Below are 24,088 nucleotides of genomic sequence, written 5' to 3' on the forward strand. Positions count from 1 at the left end.
ACTCAATCTCTGTTGACTTTTTATAAACATAACTAGCCTAACCCTTGTCCCTTCATGTTTCCACTCAATCATGCTATTGGGCTTTTACCTGCTAAATGCAGGAGTCGTTGGTGTGAAGGAAGTCAGTTTCTAGATCCTCCAACTTCCCCCATGTACTTGCTGTTAGGTTGTTGAATATTCATTTAGCAAATCTTAAGACTTTTGGTATACTTTCCAGAAACTTTTTTCTAATTTGCAAGGTCTTGTACTGTTTCCCAGGCTGGAGTGCAGTGACACAATCATAGCCTACTGCAACCTTCAATTCCTGGGCTCGAGGGAGCCTCCTGCCTCAGCTGGGATTCCAGGTGTGAGCCACGGTGCCCAGCTGTTTTCAATAGATGTGAAGGAAGACCAAAACAAATTGTCAACTGAGAAAACATTTAAATGTTTTTGGTTAATACTTACTAGCTTGAGATACTACTATAATAAAACCCCTTTTAGTTGCAACTTCCTATTTATGTGGACAAGGTACCTAAGCTTACACGTATGAAAAAAATTGGAATAGAATTATATATGAATCCGTCTCATTGGAGCAATCACGGTGCTAGAGAACTCAGATACCGATTTTTTTTTTTTGAGACTGAGTTTTGCTCTCCAGGCTGGAGTGCAGTGGTATGCTCTTAACTCACTGCAACCTCCGCCGCTCGGGTTTAAGCCATTCTCCTGCCTCAGTCTCCCAAGTAGCTGGGATTACAGGTGCTCGCCACCACACCCGGCTAATTTTTGTATTTTTAGTAGACAGGGTTTCGCTATGTTGTCCAGGCTGGTCTCGAACTCCTGACCTCAGGTGATACACCCGCCTCGGCCTCCCAAAGTGCTGGAATTTCAGGCGAGCCACCGCGCCCGGCCTAGATACCGGTTTTCTACAGCAGAAGTAGTCACACTTTCTAAAGCAGAGGGCTTTGGAGTCAGACCCGAGCTGGAGTGAAGGATGCCTTGCGATCTCTCTTCAGCAAGCTGTTGTTTTAGGGACGTGGGGCCACTTTCCTTTATTTGTATAAAAGATGCCGGTGCCCACTTCAGAGCTGTGCTGCTCCGGGCCAGAAGTTCAGCGAGTGTCCGTCGGCCCGGTGCTGTCACGTAAGTGGGCTCTTTGAGGTTCACAACGCGTCCTCCCGTGACGTTCTGGGCCTGTGAAGTTTGTGTCCATGGGAGCCAATGGCGCACGGCGGCCCTCGAGTTGAGGGAGGACTTTGAGATTTGGCTTTTGAAGATTCAGTGAGGCAAAAAGGGCGCTCCCACGGAACTCGCCGGCCCGAGGGCCCGGGTAGGCCTCCACCTCCACCATCTCAGACCTCACGTCATTCTCCCGGCGGCAGCTTCAGAGCCGGCAGTGCCACGAGCCGCCCTGCCTGCGTGCTTAGCTCTTGCCACATGTCACTTCCTGCTGCGGGTCCCGCCCTCCCCCCAGCGGGCTGCAACCTGGTGTGCTGGCAACGGCCCGGAAGCAGCTGACCTGATGTTCCCTCACCACGGGCCCGGACCAGCTGCCGAGGCTCCTCCATCCGCCTCGGCCCCACAGGTGGGTGTGAGCGGCCATTTCTCCATCCCAGGTAAGGCCTCCTGACCTATTCTGGGGCTAAGGGATAGAGAGTGAGAGGCCTGCTCTGAGCCTGTAGCGACTCCTGACGCGGGGAAGCAGCAGAGAGGCACTCATGCTGGGCCCCAGATGTGACGGCAGCCCAGAGGGTGGGATCTGGGGGCGGGCGGGGACTGGAGGATGAGCCGTTGAAAGGGACCTCATGGGCGGATCCCTACAAGGCAGACGGAGGGACAGGAGGAGTCTGAGCGATACCAGAATGCTTTTCTGAATGGGATAGCTTGAAAGAAGGGCTGGTGTTTGAGATGGAGATGCCGCCCGCCAACGACGCATGGTCTCGACAGGCGCAACCCGGCGCAACGCTGGTCAGACGCAACATGATTGAGTGATGCGCCTGGCGGCGGAGCGCGTGAGCCTGGCTGACTCCAGCCACGCGGGCCAGGCGCCGCAAGAGCAGAGAAGACGGGTGCTGCTTTAATTTTTTATTCTCAGTGCTAAGTACTTAGTGAATTCATTAATGGGAGTTGAAAAAGGGGAAGTGTTTGAGACTGGGATTGGAATAGATGTGGTTTGATCCGGAGGGATGGTGTAGAAACTGCGCTCCTTGGCATCATTCTGTGAAATACTTGAGGTTCCTGTGACCTGTAGGCATATAATAAGCAGAAGGCATATATAATTTTTTTTTTTTTTTGAGACGGAGTCTGGCTCTGTGGCCCAGGCTGGAGTGCAGTGGCCGGATCTCAGCTCACTGCAAGCTCCGCCTCCCGGGTTCACGCCATTCTCCTGCCTCAGCCTCCCGAGTAGCTGGGACTACAGGCGCCCGCCACCTCGCCTGGCTAGTTTTTTTGTATTTTTTAGTAGAGACGGGGTTTCACCATGTTAGCCAGGATGGTCTCGATCTCCTGACCTCGTGATCCGCCCGTCTCGGCCTCCCAAAGTGCTGGGATTACAGGCTTGAACCACCGCGCCCGGCCTGCAGAAGGCATATATAATTAACAAGGAGGATAAAATTTATGCTCTTGAAAATATAAACAAATTGTGCAAATTGGGTGGCGCAGGTGCTTAACTTTGAGACAAAGTTTCGGTTTCTTCCAGTGTGTTTCTAAATGCGACTCCCACCTCATTTTCCTGTAGAAACTATGTTGTTCATGATCAGGATGCCCAGGTCAGTCTTCAGGACCTATCTAACTGGTTCATACAAGTGAAGATTGGTCTTGTATTAAGAAACTTAACTTCCACCATGGCTAACAGTATTTCTAATGATTATTCCTTCATTCAACATAGGTCGTGAAAGACCTGACCCACAGGAATGTTCATTCAAACTCCAAATGAGGCTGCCAGAAACTCATCTTTCTCTGGTTGGAATTTAAGATTCCTTTAAATCTATAGCTTCTAGGAAGATGAGGGTGTATGGCACAGTGCAGAGCCAATAAGAAGCTGGGGCAAGCTGATAAGGAGTTTTGAAAGATTTCCATCTGTCTGATTTTGATATAAACAGTTTTGTTTGACTTAATACCCTGGGCCTTGGTTTCTTCTGGTCCATCAACATTTCCCCGCCCTTAGTGAATTAGGAATCTGTCAACCAGGTATAGGAATCTACAGTAAGATATTTGTAATCTGATTGTATAGACAGACTGGCAAACATGTGGCACTCTTTATTTTCTGGTAGACATAATTAATCAACCCCAGAAATTTTTCCTGCTGTAGTCACATCGTAAGATCCTTCTCAATACAACGCTCTAGGTAGCCACTACTCATTTGGAGGTGACAATTCAGAATTTTTTTTTTTTTTTTTGAGACAGTCTCACCCTGTTAGCCAAGCTGGAGTGTAGTGGTGCGATCTCGGCTCACTGCAACCTCCGCCTCTCACGTTCAAGCGATTCTTCTGCCTCTGCCTCCAGAATAGCTGGGACTACAGGGATGAGCCACCATTCCTGGCTAATTTTTGTATTTTCAGTAGAGATGGGGTTTCATCATATTAGCCAGGCTGGTCTCGAACCCCTGACATCAAGTGATCCACTGGCCTCGGCCTCCCAAAGTACTGGTGTGAGCCACCGCACTCCGCCAGAATGTATTCTTTATCCCTGATCTAGACAATAGGTGTTTCAAAAAGAGAGAGAGAGAGAGATCAACTTCTATAACTCTTGGTAAGTTCCTCTTAAAAAAAAAAAAACAAACTATCTAAATGGATGGATCTAGAATCCTGTAGAAAAGATTTAGAAACATAGGCCATATCATTGCATAGGGAGTAAGGTGAAGGTGAATTTGCAGCACTTGAATAATTAGCAAATGTCCAAGTGAAAGGGATATCCAGAGGGGAGTATCCTTTACCTGTCCTTCTCAACATCTTTATTCGTGATGTAGATGGAGATACAGAAGGTATCCTCGTCAAATTAATGGCGTCATCAAGCAAGAAGGAATGGTCAAACTGTTGGAAGTCAGAGTTAGGTTGTGAACTATCTGAGCAGGTTTAATGATGGTCCAAAAACAAAAGGGGAAATTTTACAAGGATCTGATGCATTTGGAGTCTACATCTAACTAACACAAAAAGAATAAAGAAAAAGAAAAAGAGAAAAGAAAATCAACAGCATGGTTACGGAGTAAAGAAGACAGGACTTTTTAGCCATTCATGTGGAAAAAAAAAAAAAAATCTAGAAGTTGTAGTTCACCTCGAGCTCAGTGTTAATTAAGATTGGGTTATAGGGTTGGGTGTGGTGGCTCATGCCTGTAATCCCAGCACTTTGGGAGGCTGAGGCGGGCAGATCACCTGAGGTCAGGAGTTTGAGACCAGCCTGGTCAGCATGGCAAAACCCTGTCTCTACTAAGAACACAAAAATTAGCTGGGCATGTTAGCGGGCACCTGTAATCGCAGCTACTTGGGAGGCTGAGGCAGGAGAATTGCTTGAACCCAGTAGGTTGCAGTGAGCAGAGATCGTGTCACCCCACTCCAGCCTGGGTGACAGAGCCAAGACTGTCTTAAAAAAAAAAAAAAAAGGCCAGGCGCAATGGCTTATGCCCATAATCCCAACGCTTTGGGAGGCTGAGGCGGGCGGATCACAAGGTCAAGAGATCGAGACCATCCTGGCCAACATGATGAAGCCCTGTCTCTACTAAAAATACAAAAATTAGCTGGGTGTGATGGCGCGCATCTGTAGTCCCAGCTACTCAGGAGGCTGAGGCAGGAGAACTGCATGAACCCAAGAGGCGGAGGTTGCAGGGAGCCGAGATCATACCACTGCATTCCAGCCTGGTGACAGAGCGAGACTCTGTCCAAAAAAAAAAAAAAAAAAAAGGAAATAAAAAAGATTGGGTTATACTTTTTAAAAAATATAATAACTTTGTTTAATTAATAGATGTAGATTTCAGATCAAAAGGAGTCAGATTTCAAAGCAGACATTTCTAGTCAGACCACTTTTGAGGTATTGCTTTCAGTTCCAGGCACCACATTTTAAGAGACAGGTAATTTTGCATTCTTAAGATAATGAGGAACTTAAGATTTGTATCTGACAAAATAATAGCTGTCTTCAGATGTTTTCAGATTTGTATTTGAGAAGAATACCCAGAACTGAGGAACAAAATGTGCAGATTTGCAGATGACTTAATTTGAGATCATTCAAATCTTTAGAGCTTCCAATGGAAAGAAAAAAATTCTTGTCAAGTTATGAGCACTCAGTCATTGAAAGTACTTAAGCAGAAGTATTTAAGCTGAATTATTATTGTATTAGTTTTCTATTGTTGTTGTGTTATCTGTTTACGATCTCCTAAGTCATCCAGTCTGGACTCTTATTGGATGAACCCACTTCCAAGATCATTCAGACTGTTGGCTGAATTCAGTTTCTTGAAGTTGTGCAACTGAGATCCACGTTTAATTCCTCATTGTAAACCAGGGTCTTCTCTCAGCTCCTAAATGCCATCCACATTCCTTGGGATGTGACCCCCCAACTTCATCAAAGCCAGAAACAATGCATTGAATTCCTCTTGTGCTTTGTATCTCTGACTTCTGCTGCTGCTAGCTAAGACAAGTTTGTTTTAGAAGACTATGTTACTTGATTAGGCTTACCCGGATTATCCAAAATAATCTCCTGTCTTCACGTCAACTGGTTAATAACCATAATTACATCTGCAAAGTCCCTTTTACCAAGTAATATAAAATATTTGTGGATGTTATATTTCATCCTGTTCACCCAGGGATTAGGGTGGGAAATCTTGAGGGGAGAGAATTTGTAGAATTCTGCCTACCACATTATCTTTCAGGAACATTCTAGAAGAGCTTATTGCAACAGGTATTTTTACCCATTTTTCTCTCCATGATCATAAATTAACCTTATATACTATTCTGCCTCTAATCAGAGTTGTATCTTTGAATTAAGCATATTTTTAGTCCTCCAAAGACATGGAACTTGTATTCCTGAGACTTTCAATCTCTAATAGTCACCTTTTAGCCTGAATTTATGGTACATACCAATCTGGCTTTACACAGCGTAATAACTACAGATATCTGTTCCCTTCTATAGTGGTAAAATACTTTATGTTTTATATTTTCCTATTGTGAAACAGCAACTATATTTTCCTTTTTTACCTGAAACTAGTCCTTTTCTGCTAGCATCATGTGACTTCCTACATGGTAGCTATAATTTAGAGGACTAAATAATCTATTTAGCTAGTTCCCTTTAGTATGTAACTCTTCAGTTATTTTTTAAAGTATGTTATAATTGGCTGGGCACTTTGGGAGGCTGAGGCAGACGGATCACTTGACGTCAGGAGTTTGAGATCGACCTGGCCAACATGCCAAAACCCCGTTTCTACAAAAATATACAAAAATTAGCCAGGCATGGTGGCACACGCCTGTAATCCCAGCTACTCAGGAGACTGAGGCATGAGAATTGCTTGAACCTGGGAGTCAGAGGTTGCAGTGAGCCGAGATCACGCCATTGCACTCCAGCCTGGGCAAGAGAGTGAGATTCTGTCTCAAAAACATAAAAATAAAAAAATAAGAAGTAGGATGGGCACGGTGGCTCATTCCTGTAATCCCAGCACTTTCGGAGGCTGAGACGGGTAGATCACCTGAGGTCAGGAGTTCGAAACCAGCCTGACCAACATGAAGAAACCCCATCTCTACTAAAAATACAAAATTAGCCTGCCATGATGGCACATGTGTGTAATCCCAGCTGCTTGGGAGGGTGAGGCAGGAGAATCACTTGAACCCAGAGGCAGAGGTTGCAGTGAGCCAAGATTGCACACTTGCACTCCAGCCTGGGCAACAAGAGTAAAACTCCATCTCAATAAAAATAAAATAGTAAATAAAAAGTATGTTATAGCTAGTTGCTTTTCTTTTTTCTTTTCTTTTTTTTTTGCATCAGATATAATCATGACATGAACAACCCCTCACAGTCAGAGTCCCACCTGGCCTTGTAATCTCAGCTCTGACACAATCTCAGTAACTTTACTTACCTGTATAGGACAGACTGTGGTATAGCAACAAGCAGTTCCTCAAATCTCATGGCTGGAGTCATTAAGCTTTTTCTCATCCATGCACAGTCTGATGAGGGTTTATGGGGGCATTTCTCAAAGCTGTGACTCAAAATCTAGGCTTCTTCCATTCTGTGGTGCTGCTAACTCAACATGTGACCCCCAAGGTCATCGTGGGAAGATAAGAGAGAACTGAAGGAGGATGTTACCTATTCACTGCCTCATCCAGGAAGTGACACACATCAGTTCCACTCACAGTCTGTTGACCAGGCTAGTCACAAGGCTCTGTGAAGTCACCAAAATCTGGCTTCTTACTCCTCCTGGAGATGTAGAAGGAAGTATTAGCCCTGCTTCTCCTTAAAGTTAGGCAATGTCCGTGATTTACTCCAGGCTAATGACATATGAACTGAAGTCAAATGAGTGACTTCCAGGAAGAAACATCTAAGAGCCATGTTTGCCATCACACTCGGCATCACAGTGGGCTGTGGTTTCTGATGGCACAGCCTCCGTCAGTTCACATTCAGGAGTGAGGACAATGTGGAACAGAGTCCCAGACATCATACAGTGAATCTACAGCATGAGTTAGAAAGAAGCCTATGTTTTTTTAACCACTGGAAAAGAAATAGGGCTGCTTGTTGTTGCAGTCCATCCTTGCCTGTCTTGACTAATGCTAGGAAGTCAAGACTGATGGATAGTACTCCTCCTAACTCAAAGTGTACCCACTGCAGCCTTCTTCAAAAAGAGCCTGGCAGCTTGAGTCCTATCTGGGGCAAAAAAGACATAAATCAAAAACAAGCAAACACAAAATCAGAGTTCTGTTTTTTTTAATAAATTCATTTCTAATCTTATTTTCATTAAAATAATAAAGTAGCCACATTATTACCTTCTTTATCAAAACAATATGAAGGGCCAGGCATGGTGGCTTATGTTTATAATCCCAGCACTTTGGGAGGCCGAGGCGGGTGATCACCTGCAGTCAGGAGTTCATGACCAGCCTGGCCAACATGGTGAAACTCCATCTCTACTAAAAATACAAAAAATTAGCCAGGCGTGGTGGCAGGCACCTGTAGTCCCAGCTATTCAGGAGGCTGAGGCAGGAGAATGGCGTGAACCCGGGAGGCGGAGCTTGCAGTGAGCCAAGATTGCACCACTGCACTCCAGCCTGAGCGACAGAGCGAGACTCTGTCTCAAAAAAAAGAAAAAGAAAAAGAAATTAGCCGGGCATGGTGGCATGTGCCTGAAATCCCAGCTGCTTGGGAGGCTGAGGCATGAGAATCACTTGAACCCAGGAGGCAGAGGTTGCAGTGAGGCAGAATCATGCCATTGCACTCCAGCCTGGGTGACAGAGCGAGACTTGGTCTAAAAAAAAAAAAGTGTATATATATATGTGTGTGTGTGTGTGTGTATGTGTATATATATATGCAAAGAAAGGCTAGGCTCACATCTGTAATCCCAGCACTTTGGGAAGCCAAAATGAGAGGATCACTTGAGGCCAGGAGTTTGAGACGAGCCTGGTCAATATAGTGAGACCCCATCTCCAAAAATATATATATAAAGAAATACAAAGGCCCTTTCTGTACTGTATGGCATGGTCATTTCTTCTGCTATCCCTTCACTTCTTTTCAGCTACCAGGCCTTTGGAAATTCCTTTATGTTCTTGGTCGGGTGGTCTCTTTCCACACAGATTTTTCTTTGGGCAGTGTTACTTATTTGTAAATAGGAGATATGTTCATTGTTCTCAGTTTACATTGATTTCTCCCCGTCTTTTCCAACTTTAACTTTTATACAACACATGACAGAAAACATGTCCTTTTGCTGTATTCAACTGGTATGCCTCTACTGTTGACTGTGGTAGCTTAATGGTTGTCTTTATCCATTTCAGGAGTAAGTACTCTGAATTATAGATCGGTTAAGGTGTTAAAGCTACATTAACTTTGTCAGATGTATAACAAAGGAGCATTTGATAATCTGTGTACTTCTCAGTTCATTAACAAATTACATGATCTCAACATAGTGTCACAGATCCAAATAGTAATGTCTGTTCTTTTCTGCATTTACACCTGTTCCTTTGGCCGTTCAATAAATTCAATGAGAAGGCCTTGTGTACTGTGACTTAAGAATAATTGGACAAATATTTCTGGAGTTCCTCTGAATCCCTTTTATAAATCCTATTATCTGATGTATCTTTTTTGTACATCTGTGTTTTTTTTTTCAATAAGTCCTTGTTCGAGGTCTTTAACTTAAGATTACACAAACCATGTTATCCGTTCATTGATACATTTCTTTGGGAGGCTGAGGTGGGTGGATCACCTGGGGTCAGGAGTTCAAGACCAGCCTGGCCAACATGGTGAAACTCTGTTTCTACTAAAAATAGATCTACTAAAAGTAATTAGCCCTGCATGGTGACACATGCCTGTAATCCCAGCTACTCGGGAGGCTGAGACAGGAGAATCGCTTGAACCCAGGAGGCAGAGGTTGCAGTAATCTGAGATTACACCAGTGCACTCCAACCTGGGCAACAGAGCAAGTGTCTCAAAACAAAACAAAACAAACAAACAAACAAAAAACCACATTTACTTCAGTTTGCTTAAGGTCAAAATTCATTGTACCCTGGCTTCTATCATTGTTCCACATTTCATTTCTTGAAGCTCTCCGATAACATCATGGCTTTAAAAGTTTTATTATGGGACATTTCATGCTTACATAAAAATATAATAGTACGATTAATCTCCATGTCCTCATACCCATCTACAACAAACAGAACTTAAGGGCACTTTGGTTTCATTATTCCCTCCCTAACCTCAACCTCACATTATTTTGAAGCAAATCATATTATTGGTAAAAGAAAATAAACTACTTTACAGTTCTTTGGCTGATCATTTCCTTTTAGTGTGTGTCTTTAAATGCTGCTAGAAAAGATATTTTCTGGATTATGGTAAATTTCCATAGGCTATATTTTTTAGGCTCTCATTTATTTCATTTCCAAATATATTAAGTTCTTTCATCAATTTTTCTTTGGGTTTATTCTTGTTTATCCAAACATGCACTTCAGGGGCTTGGATCTGAGTCAACTATTTCTTTTGTACATGTTGGTTCTAATCACTTTAATAGCCTGTATAATAGAGTTTAATACCTTCTGGCCTACATCTTTGAGCTTTCCTGCTTTGTACTCTAAATCCAATTTTAGAGTTGTATCAGCAAATGCGTCTCCATGGCAACATGTTCATTGTGATCTTTGTGTTTTCTTGATGTGGTGGAAAACGTTAGTATGGACTTTGATGTATGCTTTATCCTGGTGATTCTCAAACTGAATCAGGTTGTAAAGTTCAGTGAAAGCCAAGAAATGGGATGGCATGAGCTCTTGATTTACGTCAAATCTGTAAGTCAGGCATAATTTTACTACCAGAAAATATTATATGAATATAGATGTCTGCATTCCAACATAAAAGTAAAACTGCATACAAATTGCAAGGAATCACACATCCACTCTTTTCTTTGATCTTCTATTGATTCTTGTACGTTTCTGTGTGTCATCTGCTAACATGAGCTGGAAGACAAGAATGGGTAATAAAACTTGACAGTTACAAAAAAAATAGCCAGGCGTGATGGCAGGCGCCTGTAGTCTTAGCTACCTGGGAGGCTGAGGCAGGAGAATTGCTTGAACCCGGGAGGCGGAGGTTGCAGTGAGTTGAGATCACACCACTGCACTCCAGCCTGGGCGACCGGAGGGAGACAGACAACAACTTGGTAGTAAGTTTCGAGAAGGGAAACTTAAAATACAGCTTTTCTATCCACTAACTGAATTTGTTTTTAATTAGGAAAAGACCACCAGCATTCTCTTTTAGTAGCGGAGCGTCTTGATTCTGCCCGAAGTACACCAGGGTTCTGAAGGTGCATCTGGTGATCTGGTATGCAGTAATCTGACCTTTTGACTAATAATACTGTGTTAATTGACTCAGGGATGATTCTTAGCTTTGAGTCACAAGGAATCCATACAGTTCCTCATGAACCGTCATAACATAAGTAAAGTGCTTATAAAAATGTAGTGTTGGCCAGGCACGGTGACTCACGGTGACCTGTAATTCCAGCTACTCGGGAGGCTGAGGCAGGAGAATTGCTTGAACCTGAGAGGCGGAGGTACAACTTCCAACCTAAAATTATACAAAATTTACTCCTGTACATTTTGTCAGTGAGCTAAAATCACACCACTGCACTCCAGCATGGGAAACAGAGTGAGACTCTGTCTCAAAGAAAAAAAACAAAACAAAACAAAAAACCAAAAAAACTACTGTAAGCCTATGTGAAAAAGTCAAAATGGTAATTAAACAGATTTGTTATAAGAAGTACTGATCTCTTCCTAAACAGAAAAAGAAAAAAACTAGTTTTCTGGCATGGGTCATGTTTGGCTGAGAGAAACCAAGGAGTGGGTGTCCCCTGTGGCTTCTCTCTCAGCACAAGCAAGGAACTTCTTGAGAAGACAATGGGTGCTTATCAGCACTCAAACCAGAGTGTTGGTGGTCACTGCTCACGTATTCCAGTTAATTTCTGCAGCCTGTGGGGTCCACAGGAGGAGCCCCTATCTGTAGGAAGGTATTATGCTTTTGCCCTTTTTTTTTTTCTTTTTGAGATAGATTCTTACTTTGTCGCCCAGGCTGGAGTGCAGTGGCGCAATCTCGGCTCACTGCAACCTCTGCTTCCCAAGTTCAAGCATTTCTCCTGCCGCAGCCTCCTGAGTAGCCAGGGCTACAGGTGTGCACCACCACACCTGGCTAACTTTTTTGTATTTTTAGTAGAGACAGGGTTTCACATGTTGGTCAGGCTGGTCTCAAACACCTAACCTCAAATGATCTGCCCAGCTCAGCCTCCCAAAGTGCTGGGATTACAGGTATGAGCCACTGCGCCCAGCCACTTTTGCCCTTTTTATAGATGGGCAAACACCCAGAAAAGTAAGTCATTGCTCCAGAGACACAGCCAATAAATAGGCCTGGAACTGTTCAGCTCTTTGGCTCTGATCAGGTTTACAACTTTGCAGACCCTTTGTCTAGATTCTAAATGCCAAGTGCATGTTCCAGAAAAATATCCATTAATGGTAGATAGGGTTATCACCATCATTATCACCATCACCTACTATTTTACTTTGCTAGGGGCATCATGACAATGTACTACAGACTGAGTGGCTTAAGCAACAGAAATGTATTACCTCATAGGTCTGGATTCGCAAAGTCCAAAATCAAAGCGTTGGCGGGGTTTGTTCCTTCTGAGGGCTGTGAGAGGAGGCTCTGTTCCAGGCTGCTATCTTTGGCTTATAGATGGCCATCTTCTCCCTACGTCTCTTCATATCTTCTTCTTTTTGAGACAGAGTCTTGCTCTGCTGCCCAGGCTGGAGTGCAATAGCACGATCCCGGCTCACTGCAACCTCCGCCTCCCAGATTCAAGTGATTCTCCTGCCTCAGCCCCCTGAGTAGCTGGGATTACAGGTTCGCACCACCACACCCAGCTAATTTTGTATTTTTAGTAGAGATGGGGTTTCGCCATGCTGGCCAGGCTGTCCTCAAACTCCTGACCTCAGGTGATCCACCAGCCTCAGCCTTCCAAAGTGCTGAGAATACAAGTGTGAGCCATTGCTCCTGGCTACCTTATCTTTCATAGTGCCAGTGGTTGGCAGTGGATGGTTTTGTAATATTTGTTCTCAGTCTCTTCCTGAACCAACCTACCTACCTTCCTTCTTTCCTTCCTTCCTTCTTTGTTTCCTTTCTTTCTTTCCTTCTTTCCTTCCTCCCTCCCTCCCTCCCTCCCTCCCTCCCTTTTTTGTTTTTTTTTACGGAATCTCACTCTCTTAACCCAGGCTGGAGTGCGGTGGCCCGATCTCAACTCGCTGCAATCTCTGCCTCCTGGGTTCAAGTGATTCTCCTGCCTCAGCCTCCCTAGTAGCTGGGATTACAGGCGCCCGCCATATTTTTAGTAGAAATGGGGTTTCACCATGTTGGCCAGACTGGTCACAAACTCCTGACCTCAAGTGATCTGCCTGCTTTGGCTTCCCAAAGTAATTCCTGGAATTACAGGCATGAGCCACCGCGGCTGGCCATATTCCTGAATGTGTCTTGAAGATATTTCACCTGAGTATTGAATTGCTTTTTTTAAAAAAAAATTAATATTAAAAACGAAGTTCCATTCATGTTTTCAAACAGCAAGAAGATGTTAAAAACTTTAAGCAACCATCGCAGTAATGGATCTCTGTCAGAAAAATGAGACTGACTTAGAAAATGGTGAAAATAATGAAATTCAAAGCACAGAAGAAACAGAACCAACCTGTACTTGTCCAGATGGAAGAAGTGAAAAGAATCATGTTTATTGTCTTCTCGATATCAGTGACATTACGCTTGAACAAGATGAAAAAGCCGAAAAGTTTATTATTGGAACGGGATGGGAAGAGGCAGTGAGTATCTTTCTGAGTCACAGCTTTTCTATCTCTTGCACATCAGTGTTTTGGTGCAAGCCTCTTTTTTCCAAAAACAGTTAATATTACCAAAAAATGTAGAATCAATGACATGTAGAAACCCTGGAATCGAGGTAAAATATTACTGATGATAATAGCAGCACCTACTGTGTGTATTTATGACCACTTAGTATGTGGACAGGACAGTACTAAGTGCTTTGGATACATTAATTCATCTAACCTCTCAATAGCCATATGAGGCAAATATTATTCCCAGCCTCGCTTTGTGGATAAGTATATTGAGTCACCTGGAAGACAAAGTAACATGCTCGAGATCACCCGGCCAGTAAGTGGCCAAGGCAGGGCTTGAATCTAGTTCTCCTGAACTCTAGAACCCTGACTTCTTAACGGCTATGCTGAACTCCCTGAGAGAACTGAGGTTCTATCCTAATGGTTCCTACTCAGAACTCTGCAGGCTTTTATTTTTCCCCCCGCGATGAGATAGAGTTTCACTGTCGTCCAGGCTGGAGTGCAGTGGTGCGATCTTGGCTCACTGCAAGCTCCGCCTCCTGAGTTCAAGTGATTCTCCTGCCTCAGCCCACTGAGTAGCTGGGATTTTAGGTGCCCACCATGCCCAGCTAATTTTTGTATTTTTAGTAGAGACGGGATTTCACCATATCGGCCAGGCTAGTGTTGAACTCTTGACCGTAGGTGATCTGCCCACCTGAGCCTCCCAAAGTGCAGGGATTACAGACCTGAGCCACTGTACCTGGTCTGCAGGCTTGCTCTTAAACAATTCTTAGAATCAATAATAGAATCCTATGTTTAAAACTATAAGAAAACTAAAAAAAAAAAAAAAAAAAAAAGGGCATAAAACTATAAGAAAACTTGGTCTAATCCAGTGATTAAACATAGGATTACTAGATAACACCTCATTTATCAGTATAAGTATGTCCAAAATGTGATCCTGTGTTTTTATTTGGCAACCCTATTTTTTTTTTTGAGACGGAGTCTTGCTCTGTCACCCAGGCTGGAGTACAGTGGCCGGATCTCAGCTCACTGCAAGCTCCGCCTCCCGGGTTCACCCCATTCTCCTGCCTCAGCCTCCCGAGTAGCTGGGACTATAGGTGCCCGCCACCTCGCCCGGCTAGTTTTTTGTATTTTTTAGTAGAGACAGGGTTTCGCCGTGTTAGCCAGGATGGTCTTGATCTCCTGACCTTGTGATCTGCCCGTCTCAGCCTCCCAAAGTGCTGGGATTATAGGCTTGAGCCACCGCGCCCGGCCGCAACCCTATTTTAACCGTGATCTCTGTGGCAAGATCAGCCAGAGGACTCTGGGCGTGGATGGGGAGTAGGTGTCCCTGGGTATGCAGGGCTCCTCTGCGTTCCAGGACTTGCCTCTGCTCCCGGTCTCCCTCCAGCCTCTCCAAGCAACAGTGTTCCCCAGGTATGGGAAGCAGAGACTGGCGGTGCTTGAAATCCTTGTTGGTGGGCCAAGTATGAGCGGTTTTCGTTTTATTTTAATAGCTTCGAATTTAAATGTACATTTGAAAAGAAATATAGTCAGCACCTCAAAGTGGCCATTTACAAACACTATTGCTTAGTGTTTTCGTATTAACAAATGCCATTGCTAGTATTTAGGATTAACAAATCCTATTACAAATACTGTTATTACTTTGTAGGGGTGAAAGTAGATATTACACTTTTTTTTCATGCTTTGAAACTTTGAAGAATTTTTTTTTAAGTGAATGAATTTTAAGAAAGTTATTGGTGGGGGAAGGGGTAGTAAAAAAATAAATAAAAATAAGAATATTGTTTCACGTAAGACTGCCAAAATAGGAATGTGGCCAAAATTGGAGCAGGGACAGTTTGGGCCCTTCGGCTGGGGGAGTAACATGATGCTTTATTTGCAGGTCCAAGGGTGGGGAAGGACTTCTCCAGCTGCCTGCATCTGGCCGAGGAAGTTACCAAAAAAGGCGAGAGTAGGGGAAGGTGCCTGCAGTGACTGCTTGGTGTGTTTTAACCTGGCCCACAGGAGCCTCGAGACCAAGCCTCCTACGGAGGGGGGCCCAGAGAAGGATCAGAGCAGCCCCTCCCAGACTCAGGCAGCCCCCCAGGGCCCCAGCACCGCTTCCAGGGCGATTAGCAACATCTGCTTTCCCACCTACTTTCGAACAGAGAAAAAAAGTCTGCAAATCAAGGAGTTTATTTGGTGCACCGAAGACTGGGCCATCCCGGACAGTAGTAGGGGCAAGGCCCTTCGGAACCCCAGTGGAGGGGCCCACAGAGGGCTGTCCATCCCAGGCCCCCTGACTTCCAGGGCCCTCCTAGTTCTGCCACCCCTGAAGGCTTCACTTTCAAATGCCTTGGATGTTCTGGGTAAGAAGAGTAAGAACTCTTTCTTGCAGTCAGAAGAGAAGGTGCCGAGTGTGGAAAAGGATGGGTGTCTGGCTTGTGCATATGGCTTGAAAACAGCAGATGGGAAAGGTGAAAAGAGACCCAGTGAGCTGGCCAAACACACTGTGGTCAACGACACGCCATCCTCCCCTTCCCCAGCGGCCCAGACATCCCTGCTGGCCGATCCGGAGCAGTGCTGCCTGCACTGGTCCCTCCTGTCTGAGAAAAACCTGGCGTGCCCTTCAGACTCCAGTAACGTTCGCTATCTTGCTGCCTTGCAGCTTCTGCAGAAACGGGGAGTGCAAAACTACAAATCCAAATTCCAAGCCAAGGATCCAAGACCTCCTGTCATCACCCAAAAGGCCAAGCAGGAAAACAGGCCCCAGATGCTGGAGACCAAAGTGTTCACAAGACCTCTCTTGCCATCCCTCACAGTGAGCAGAGTTGTCATTCCGGTCTCTACCCACAGGATCCTCTGAGCGGTCACGGGAGAACCCCTGGGAATAAGCGCTGCGTGAGATGCAGCCATCCTTTCTCTTTCTTCTCTCTCACTTCTCACCCACCCCCGATTCTTTCTTTCTCTCCTCTCCGTCAGTCTGTTTTTCCTCTTCTTTTCCTCCTTTTTTTTTTTTGTAGTACAACTGAAGAAAACTGAACCTCTGTGAATGGGTTGGGATTTATTCTCTAAAACACCATATTCATGTGTTACCTGCTTCTGCTACTTAGCCATTCACAAAATGCCAATTGATCATGCCAGCCCTGGCCTCTGCCTGCCTCATGTCCACACCCAGCAGAAGCCACACAGAAGGTGGGGAATCCAAAGGGCCTCCTTCCCTCCATGCTGGCCCCAGGCCAGCCCAGAGCTGTCTGGCAGGTGCCCTTTCGGCCCCACCCCCGTGCCTCAAACTAAGTATACTGGACTGGTTTAGACCAAACTGCCTCCTGATCTTTTGAACGAAGCAGGTAGCTATCTGCTGCCTCATTTGCTCTTGCAACAAAGATCTAAAGAATTGCTTTAATAGAAAACTCCGGGCCGGGTGCGGTGGCTCACGCCTGTAATCCCAGCACTTTGAGAGGCCAAGGCGGGTGGATCACCTGAGGTTGGGAGTTCGAGACCAGTCTAACCAACGTGGAGAAACCCCGTCTCTACTAAAATAATACACAATTAGCCGGGCGTGGTGGCGCATGCCTGTAATCCCAGCTACTCAGGAGGCTGAAGCAGGAGAATCGCTTGAACCCGGGAGGCAGAGGTTGCGGTGAGTCGAGATTATGTCATTGTACTCCAGCCTGGGCAATAAGAGCGAAACTCCGCCTCAAAAAAAGGAAAAGGAAACTCCAGCTTGTGTCCAGGATGTCCGAGGCATCAGAGACCCTGTGTGTCCAGGGTGTCACGCCCTCAGATTGTTTCCATGCATATACACTGTCTGTCGTTTCCTGCATGTTCAGATTGCTGTATCCTCAGATTGCACCCTCATATTAATCTCTGTGTCTGGAAGTTTTAGCCACAGTGCTACAAAATCTAGCCTGGGAAGCAGGTTAAGAATAATTACTTTTTGGGGCCGGGAGGGGTGGCTCATGCCTGTAATCCCAGCCCTTTGGGAGGCCGAGGTGGGCGGATCACGAGGTCAGGAGATTGAGACCATCCTGGCTAACATGGTGAAACCCCATCTCTACTAAAAATACAAAAAATTAGACGGGCGTGGTGGCGGGCGCCTGTAGTCCCAGTTACTCGGGAGGCTGAGGCAGGAGAATGGTGTGAAGCCGGGAGGTGGAGCTTGCAGTGAGCCGAAATCGCACCACTGCACTCCAGCCTGGGCGACACAGCGAGACTCCGTCTCAGGGAAAAAAAAACATTACTTTTTGGGAAAAAAATAAAAAGATCACTGTGATTATCACCTCAGATGCTTCCTCTGGCCTTTGCATCTAATATTTGGAAACCCTCAACCCCAGACACTTTTGGAAAGGGGCTGTTACTTTCTCCCTCTGTCCTTCCTCTACCCTCATTTTACCCCAACTCATATTCCCACAATTGTATCTAAATTAAATAACATTTGTAAATGAGTTATATTTTAAATGCCAACTGATGTTGCTATGTAGACAACATGTCCTGATGAACCGTTCTGTGATATGAGTAATCATTAAGCTGCTTTGTAATGACATAGTTTGAATTTGCTTAAGGTAGGTTGGACTTGAGCTCTGGATTTCCCGTCTCCTAAACGATGGAGTAGACAGAATATATGACTGTATTTGTAAATATCTGCTTCCATAGTGGTCTTTGTAATGTCTTGTCTGTTTGCCTAGGGTTTTTTTTGTTTGTTTGTTTGTTTCGTTTTTTTGAGACAGAGTCTCGCTCTGTCACCCAGGCTGGGGTGCAGTGGAATGATCTTGGCTCACTGTAACCTCTGCCTCCTGGATTCAAGTGATTCTCATGCCCCTGCCTCTCAAGTAGCTGGTATTACAGATGCCCACCACCACACCCAGCTCATTTTTGTATTATTGGTAGAGACCGGGTTTCCGGAGGTTGCAGTGAGCCGAAATCATGCCATTGTACTCCAGCCTGGGCAACAGAACAAGACTCTGTCTAAAAAAAATAAATAAATAAAATAAGAATCCAAGGCCTCTTCCCAGACATTCTCTTTTAATCCTGCATGTATGCATGGGAATCAGGGATCATTTTCCTCCTCTAACCCAAGGAGAAATTGTTCAACAGAGGGTTGGTTTTGTTCAGGACAGCATTAAGGTTTGTAGCCTGGGTTTCTGAAGGCTCAAACTATATTTCACAGGTTGGGGACGTTTGAAATACTAGGTGGCAAATATCATGTGATATTTGCAGGAAGGAGGGCTCAAGAATGTCATTTCTTCCTGTAAGATGGGAACAATTTTCAGACACAGGATGTGGTGCAGATGACCAGGTAATGTATGTTGAACTCCAACAGAGATCTGTGTTTTTCCTGAATGTACTGAGCGGATCAAATATAACAAGCTGGATAATTTCCCTCTAATGAATGACTGACTATTCAAAATTGTATGGAAGTCCTTTGGCCTGCGAGCTGGCATTTGGATATTTGATGATGGGTCTTTACTCTTGAATGGGTTCTCAGAACTTACCTTTGCAACTTGTCAACTAAGGTGCTCCTTGCTTGGGTCCAGTCCATCTTAATTCCCTTGCCTTTTTCCTCATCCGGTTTTGCCTGTATTTCCACTGTACCAGTCTAAACACCATTACTGTGCAGATTAAGGCTTGACTCTTGTACTAAATTTGTGCATACGGAGGTGTTCCGGGAAAAAAACTTTTCAAGTTCAATCTCCTAGAACGAAAAGCATCTGTATATTTTCTTGGACACAGTCTCAGGATAAATCCAGTATTCACTGCAATAAGTAAGAATAAGAACCATCTTCCTTTTTCCTAGGAGCTGAGAACCATTAGGATGTATATTTTTTAATACCCCAACTTTGTCACTGAGCATTTCTGCCTTTGCCTATAAAATGAGGGAGTGATGTCTGAAATTTTTAATAGTTCTGTCATTTTAATGCATTTAACTTGCCTGCAAACGTTGTTATTATAGAGACTCAACATTTGTTAACAGTTGTTTCTGTTTTAGGTTTTGATCAGTCTTGCTCTGGATCCTGGATTTTCTAATGTGAAAATTTAAAAAAAAAAACTAAATGAATTTCAGTTTATACATTTCAAAAGATGATGATAGTAAAAACCCTAAAGAAATTTTAGTTTTTTTTAAACCTAAGACTATGGGGACTTACCTTCTCTACCAACACATACTTTTTTCGTTTGTTTGTTTTTTTTGAGACAGGGTCTTGCTCTGTGGCCCAGGCTGGCACGATCTCAACTCACTGCCTGCCTCCCAGGTTCAAGCAATTCTCCTACCTCAGCCTCCCAAGTAGCTGGGATTACAGGTGTGCACCACCACGCCCGGCTAATTTTCGTATTTTTAGTAGAGACAGGGTTTCACCATGTAGGCCAGGCTGGTCTCGAACTCCTGACCTCAAATGATCCACCCACCTTGGCCTCCCAAAGTGCTGGGATTACAAGAGTGAGCCACCGCTCCCAGCCCCAATACATTCTAGACAATATACATAACTTCTTAGAGGATTGAATGGGAGGACTGAATGGCCCAGGTGCGTGCTGTATTTACAGCAATGCTGAAAGCCACCCCATCACCTGGCCTATCTTTAGGACAGGACTTTTCAACCTTGGCCTTATTTGGGGCTGAATCATTGTGGTGGGGCCTGTATGTGCACTGCGGGATGTGTAGCAGCATCCCTGGCCTTGACATATTAGATGCCAATACCACCCCCTCTCATGACAACCAAAAACGTATCCAGACTTTCCCACATGCCCCTTCAGGGCAAAATACCCTAGCTGAGAACCACTGCTTTAGGGAATTAGGAATCTGGAGCCCACCACCTTTGCTGCAGCTTCTCTGACAGCTTTACTTACAGATCAAGCAGATGCCTTGGTACAAGTGTGAAGGGAGCTGGGAGAACGCCCAGCTTGCCGCATCCCAGAAGGCACATGTGCTTTCCATTTTGTGCTGGTCCTCTAGGGTCTCCTGGTGGCACGTGCCTAGGTCCCTTCTAGAAAGAAGCTAAGAAGCAACCATAAGTCTGCTTTTTTTTTTTTTTTTTTTTTTTTTTTTTTGAGACTGAGTCTCCCTCTGTCACCCAGGCTGGAGTGCTGTGGCGCAATCTCAACTCACTGCAACCTCCCCTTCCTGGGTTCAAGTGATATCAAGTGATTCTCCTGCCTCAGCCTCCTGAGTAGCTGAGATTACAGGTGCCCGCCACCATGCCCAACTAATTTTTGTATTTTTAGTAGAGACGGGGTTTCACCAGGTTGGCCAGCCTGGTCTTGAACTCCTGACCTTTAGTGATCCACCTGCCTTGGCCTCCCAAAGTGCTGGGATTACAGGTGTGAGCCACCGCACCCTGCCAAGTCTGCTTTTCTCTGAGAAGAGTCAGAGTAACAGGAGGGTCCATTCAGCCAAGACCCTGAGTGACAGGAAGAGTTGTGGGCGTTCTCTTTTCCTGTCTTCAGGAGAATGTGCATTATCGGTTTGGCAAGGTTTTCAGGATAAGTCGAAGATGTTAAGTTAATGTATTTACATTTAATGCCAATATTCAGAGTTCTCTAATGTTTAACAATTCACTTTTCCACACTCACTGCTTGGGCTGAACGGGTATAAATATGAAGAGGCAGCCAATACTATGTGGGATACAACTTAGCAAGCACTGGCAATCTGTGCTTCATATGTATATATCAAAGTGGCTTTTCTCTCCTGTTTAGCTTAAACTACAAATCTTCCTCCCCTGTGTTTCTTTTAAAATGAAACAGTTGGCCGGGCATGATGGCTCATGCCTATAGTCCCAGCACTTTGGGAGGCTGAGGTGGGTGGATCACTTGAGGTCAGGAGTTCAAGACCAGCCTGGCCAACATGGCAAAACCCTGTCTCTACTAAAAATACAAAAATTAGCCGGGCGTGGTGGCACATGCCTGTAATCCCAGCTACTTGTGGGGATGAGGCAGGAAAGTTGCTTGAACCCGTGCAGGCAGAGGTTGCAGTGAGCTGAGATCCCAACACTGCACTTGGCGACAGAGCGAGAGTCCGTCTCGAAACAATAAAAAAAGAAAAAAAAGAAACAGTTTCTGTACGTATTTTATGAGACAGGGTCTCACTCTGTTACCTAGGCTGGAGTGCAGTGGTACCATCACAGCTCACTGCAGCCTTAGCCTCCAGGGTTCAAGCGATCCTCCTCCCATAGCCTCCTTAGCTGGGACTACAGGCACACACCACCAGGCCCAGCTAATTTTTTTTTTTTTTTTTTTGAAGAGACGGGTTTTGCCATGTTGCCCAGGTTGCTCTCAAACTCCTGGACTCAAGTGATCCACCTGCCTTGGCCTGCCAAAGCGCTGGGATGACAGGCATGAGCCCCCATGCCCAACCAGTTTCACCACTTACTAAAACTTGAGGAGAGCTAGCTTGAAAACATAATATAATTTCTTATTTTCAGCACCACACAAGGGTTCTGATGATTCACTAAGCCTCTGGGTTTTTTTTTCCTTTTTATCTGCCCGAGAATAACCATGATCACTAAACCTCTAAACGTGAAAGAACTGTTAGTGATTTCATTTGTTCCAATCTTCATGTCCTCTGAAGGTAAAAAGAAATCCGATATTGAATTTGGGATAAATACTACTGGCCTTACTACTGTTCATGACTCTATTTTAATTTCTTTGGCTGTTCAGCAAAATCCTCATGACTGACTTCCCTAAATTTCAGGAAAGTAGGATGTCCGAGAAATACTTGGTATTTTGGTAGTTAGAGAACTTTAACTCTGAAGAGTTCTTACTAGTTAAGCACATATCTTGTAACAGAATAGTGATTTAAATGCTTTTAAAATATACCACATCTTGGCTGTGAGTTTCTTTAAAAATAAATGGCATTGGCCGGGCACAGTGGCTCATGCCTGTAATCCCAACACATTGGGAGCCCAAGGCGGGTGGATCACTTGAGGTCAGGAGTTCAGGACCAGCCTGGCCAACATGGCAAAACCCCATCTGTACTAAAAATAGAAAAATTAGCTGGGCATGGTGGTGCGTACCTGTAATCCCAGCTACTCGAGTGACTGAGGCACAAGAATGGCTTGAACCCAGGAGGTGGAATTTGCTGTGAGCTGAGATCACGCCACTGTACTTCACCCTAGGTGGCAGAGCGAGACTCTGTCTCAAAAAATAAAAAAATAAAATATATCACATGTGGCTAGGTGCGGTGGCTCACACCTGTAATCCCAGCACTTTGGGACGCCAAGGTGGGTGGATTGCTTGAGGTCAGGAGTTTGAGTCCAGCCTGGCCAACATGTATATAGATATATATATCTCATGTTACCAAAAAAGAAGGTGCAAAAAATTGATACCAGCTTGCAGTTCTTTAATAGTATTGACTCTAAAATATAACAAAACTAAAATTTCCATGAGCTGAAATAAGACAATAGAGAGTAAAAAATTCCTAAAGCATAGTTTGCCGAAGTGATGACTTCCCAAAATTAAAATCTTAATTTTGGTGGGCTCACTTTTTAAAAAGAAAAGTTTTTTTATTTTTGTTTTTTTTTTGTTTGCTTGTTGGTTTTTAGAGACTAGTTTCATCTACCAAGGAAAAAGTTATTGAGGGGAGTCTTAATGGTTGATTATTGTTTTGTCATAATTCAGATTCATTGACTTCTGCCACATTTTTATTGCAGCATGGGCTCTACATTTTCTGAAGTCACTAAATTTCTCGTTACAGCACAGGAAAAAGAAGATAAAGTAGGAGAGGGGTCAGTTTCACATTCAGTCCTAAGCAGCAACATGGTTGAGATGTAATCATAAAAGCAAATGTTTCACCCAGGACATGGAAAAGCGGTGGATCACCAGAAAGCAAAGAGTCAAACGCCGCAAGCAGAAGCAGTAAGAAGACGCCACGCTTGGAGCAAGGTCTTATTTAAACCTGCCATAGTCATCAGCTCGCTCTGTTAGGTCTCCCCAGCCCGCCCCTCAAAAAAAGGTTATATGCAGAGGTAATATAATATATGTACTTTTGAGAATAACAAAGTCACCGTGCAGATAATTTCAAAACTATTTTTTTTTCATTTTCAGATATATTGGACTATTTCACTGATGCTAAAAAGAGTATCACTTGTTTAAATTTTTTGTGGTTTCTTTTTTGCAGCCTAATGTTCTGTAATAGTAACTTGCTTCCAAGTAAAGTATCAAAAGCTAATGGAGGGGCCATGGCTGTGGTCACTCATGGATCAAACTTCACTATTTTGGAATGCGTGGAGTTGGAACAAAGTTTTTATTTTGTTATTTATTAGTAAAGCAATAAATAACATTATCTTACTAATATTCATTAGTTTTTGTTTTGTTATTTATTAGTAAGGCAATAAAACATTTAGAGTTTTTTCTGGAGTTTGTTGAAGAAACTGAATATTGATAGTGTTCCAGCTCAAGTATGGCATAGACAGTGCGGCTTTTACTTATTTGCATAGTTGGGGCCTTGCTCCTTTCAAGCAAGCTGATTTTTAAGCGCAGTGCCCCTGTAAACGTCAAGAACACGGACAACCTGAGAGCCATCTCTGTTTGTTTTTTTAGCCTGCTTCTCTGAATATGTAAACTAAAATATCAATGTATCTACTAATAAATACTGTTCCAACAAC

At 44.2% G+C, this 24,088-nt stretch overlaps 1 protein-coding gene across 4 annotated transcripts; it reads left to right on the top strand.

Annotated features, from left to right (window-relative positions):
• Positions 1 to 1,285: 1,285 nt before the first annotated feature.
• C18H16orf46 (chromosome 18 C16orf46 homolog) lies at positions 1,286 to 24,088 on the top strand. 4 transcript variants are annotated; one of them, XR_001898336.3, is made up of 6 exons: positions 1,515 to 1,561; positions 10,867 to 10,956; positions 13,237 to 13,484; positions 15,397 to 16,314; positions 23,179 to 23,449; positions 23,529 to 24,088. XR_001898336.3 is itself a non-coding variant. In XM_017953601.3 (5 exons), the coding sequence occupies exons 3-5, from the start codon at positions 13,275 to 13,277 to the stop codon at positions 23,200 to 23,202; spliced, it is 1,152 nt and encodes a 383-aa protein (XP_017809090.2). In that variant the 5' UTR covers positions 1,515 to 1,561; positions 10,867 to 10,956; positions 13,237 to 13,274; the 3' UTR covers positions 23,203 to 24,088. The 4 variants fall into 4 exon arrangements, 3 of the variants coding, with proteins under 3 accessions (XP_017809084.2, XP_017809090.2, XP_017809082.2); XM_017953601.3 differs by having other exon boundaries at positions 23,179 to 24,088; XM_017953595.3 differs by lacking the exons at positions 1,515 to 1,561; positions 23,179 to 23,449; positions 23,529 to 24,088 and adding an exon at positions 1,286 to 1,306 and having other exon boundaries at positions 15,397 to 16,588.

The sequence above is a fragment of the Papio anubis genome, chromosome 18 (assembly GCF_008728515.1).
Source record: "Papio anubis isolate 15944 chromosome 18, Panubis1.0, whole genome shotgun sequence".
Taxonomy (NCBI): domain Eukaryota; kingdom Metazoa; phylum Chordata; class Mammalia; order Primates; family Cercopithecidae; genus Papio; species Papio anubis.

What these genes read in the sequence shown, in the direction of transcription:
- C18H16orf46 (XM_017953595.3), top strand. Translation starts at nt 13,275, where the DNA reads ATGGATCTCTGTCAGAAAAATGAGACTGACTTAGAAAATGGTGAAAAT. An exon ending in GAACGGGATGGGAAGAGGCA is followed by an intron (nt 13,485 to 15,396) that starts GTGAGTATCTTT and finishes CTTTATTTGCAG; the next exon opens with GTCCAAGGGTGGGGAAGGAC.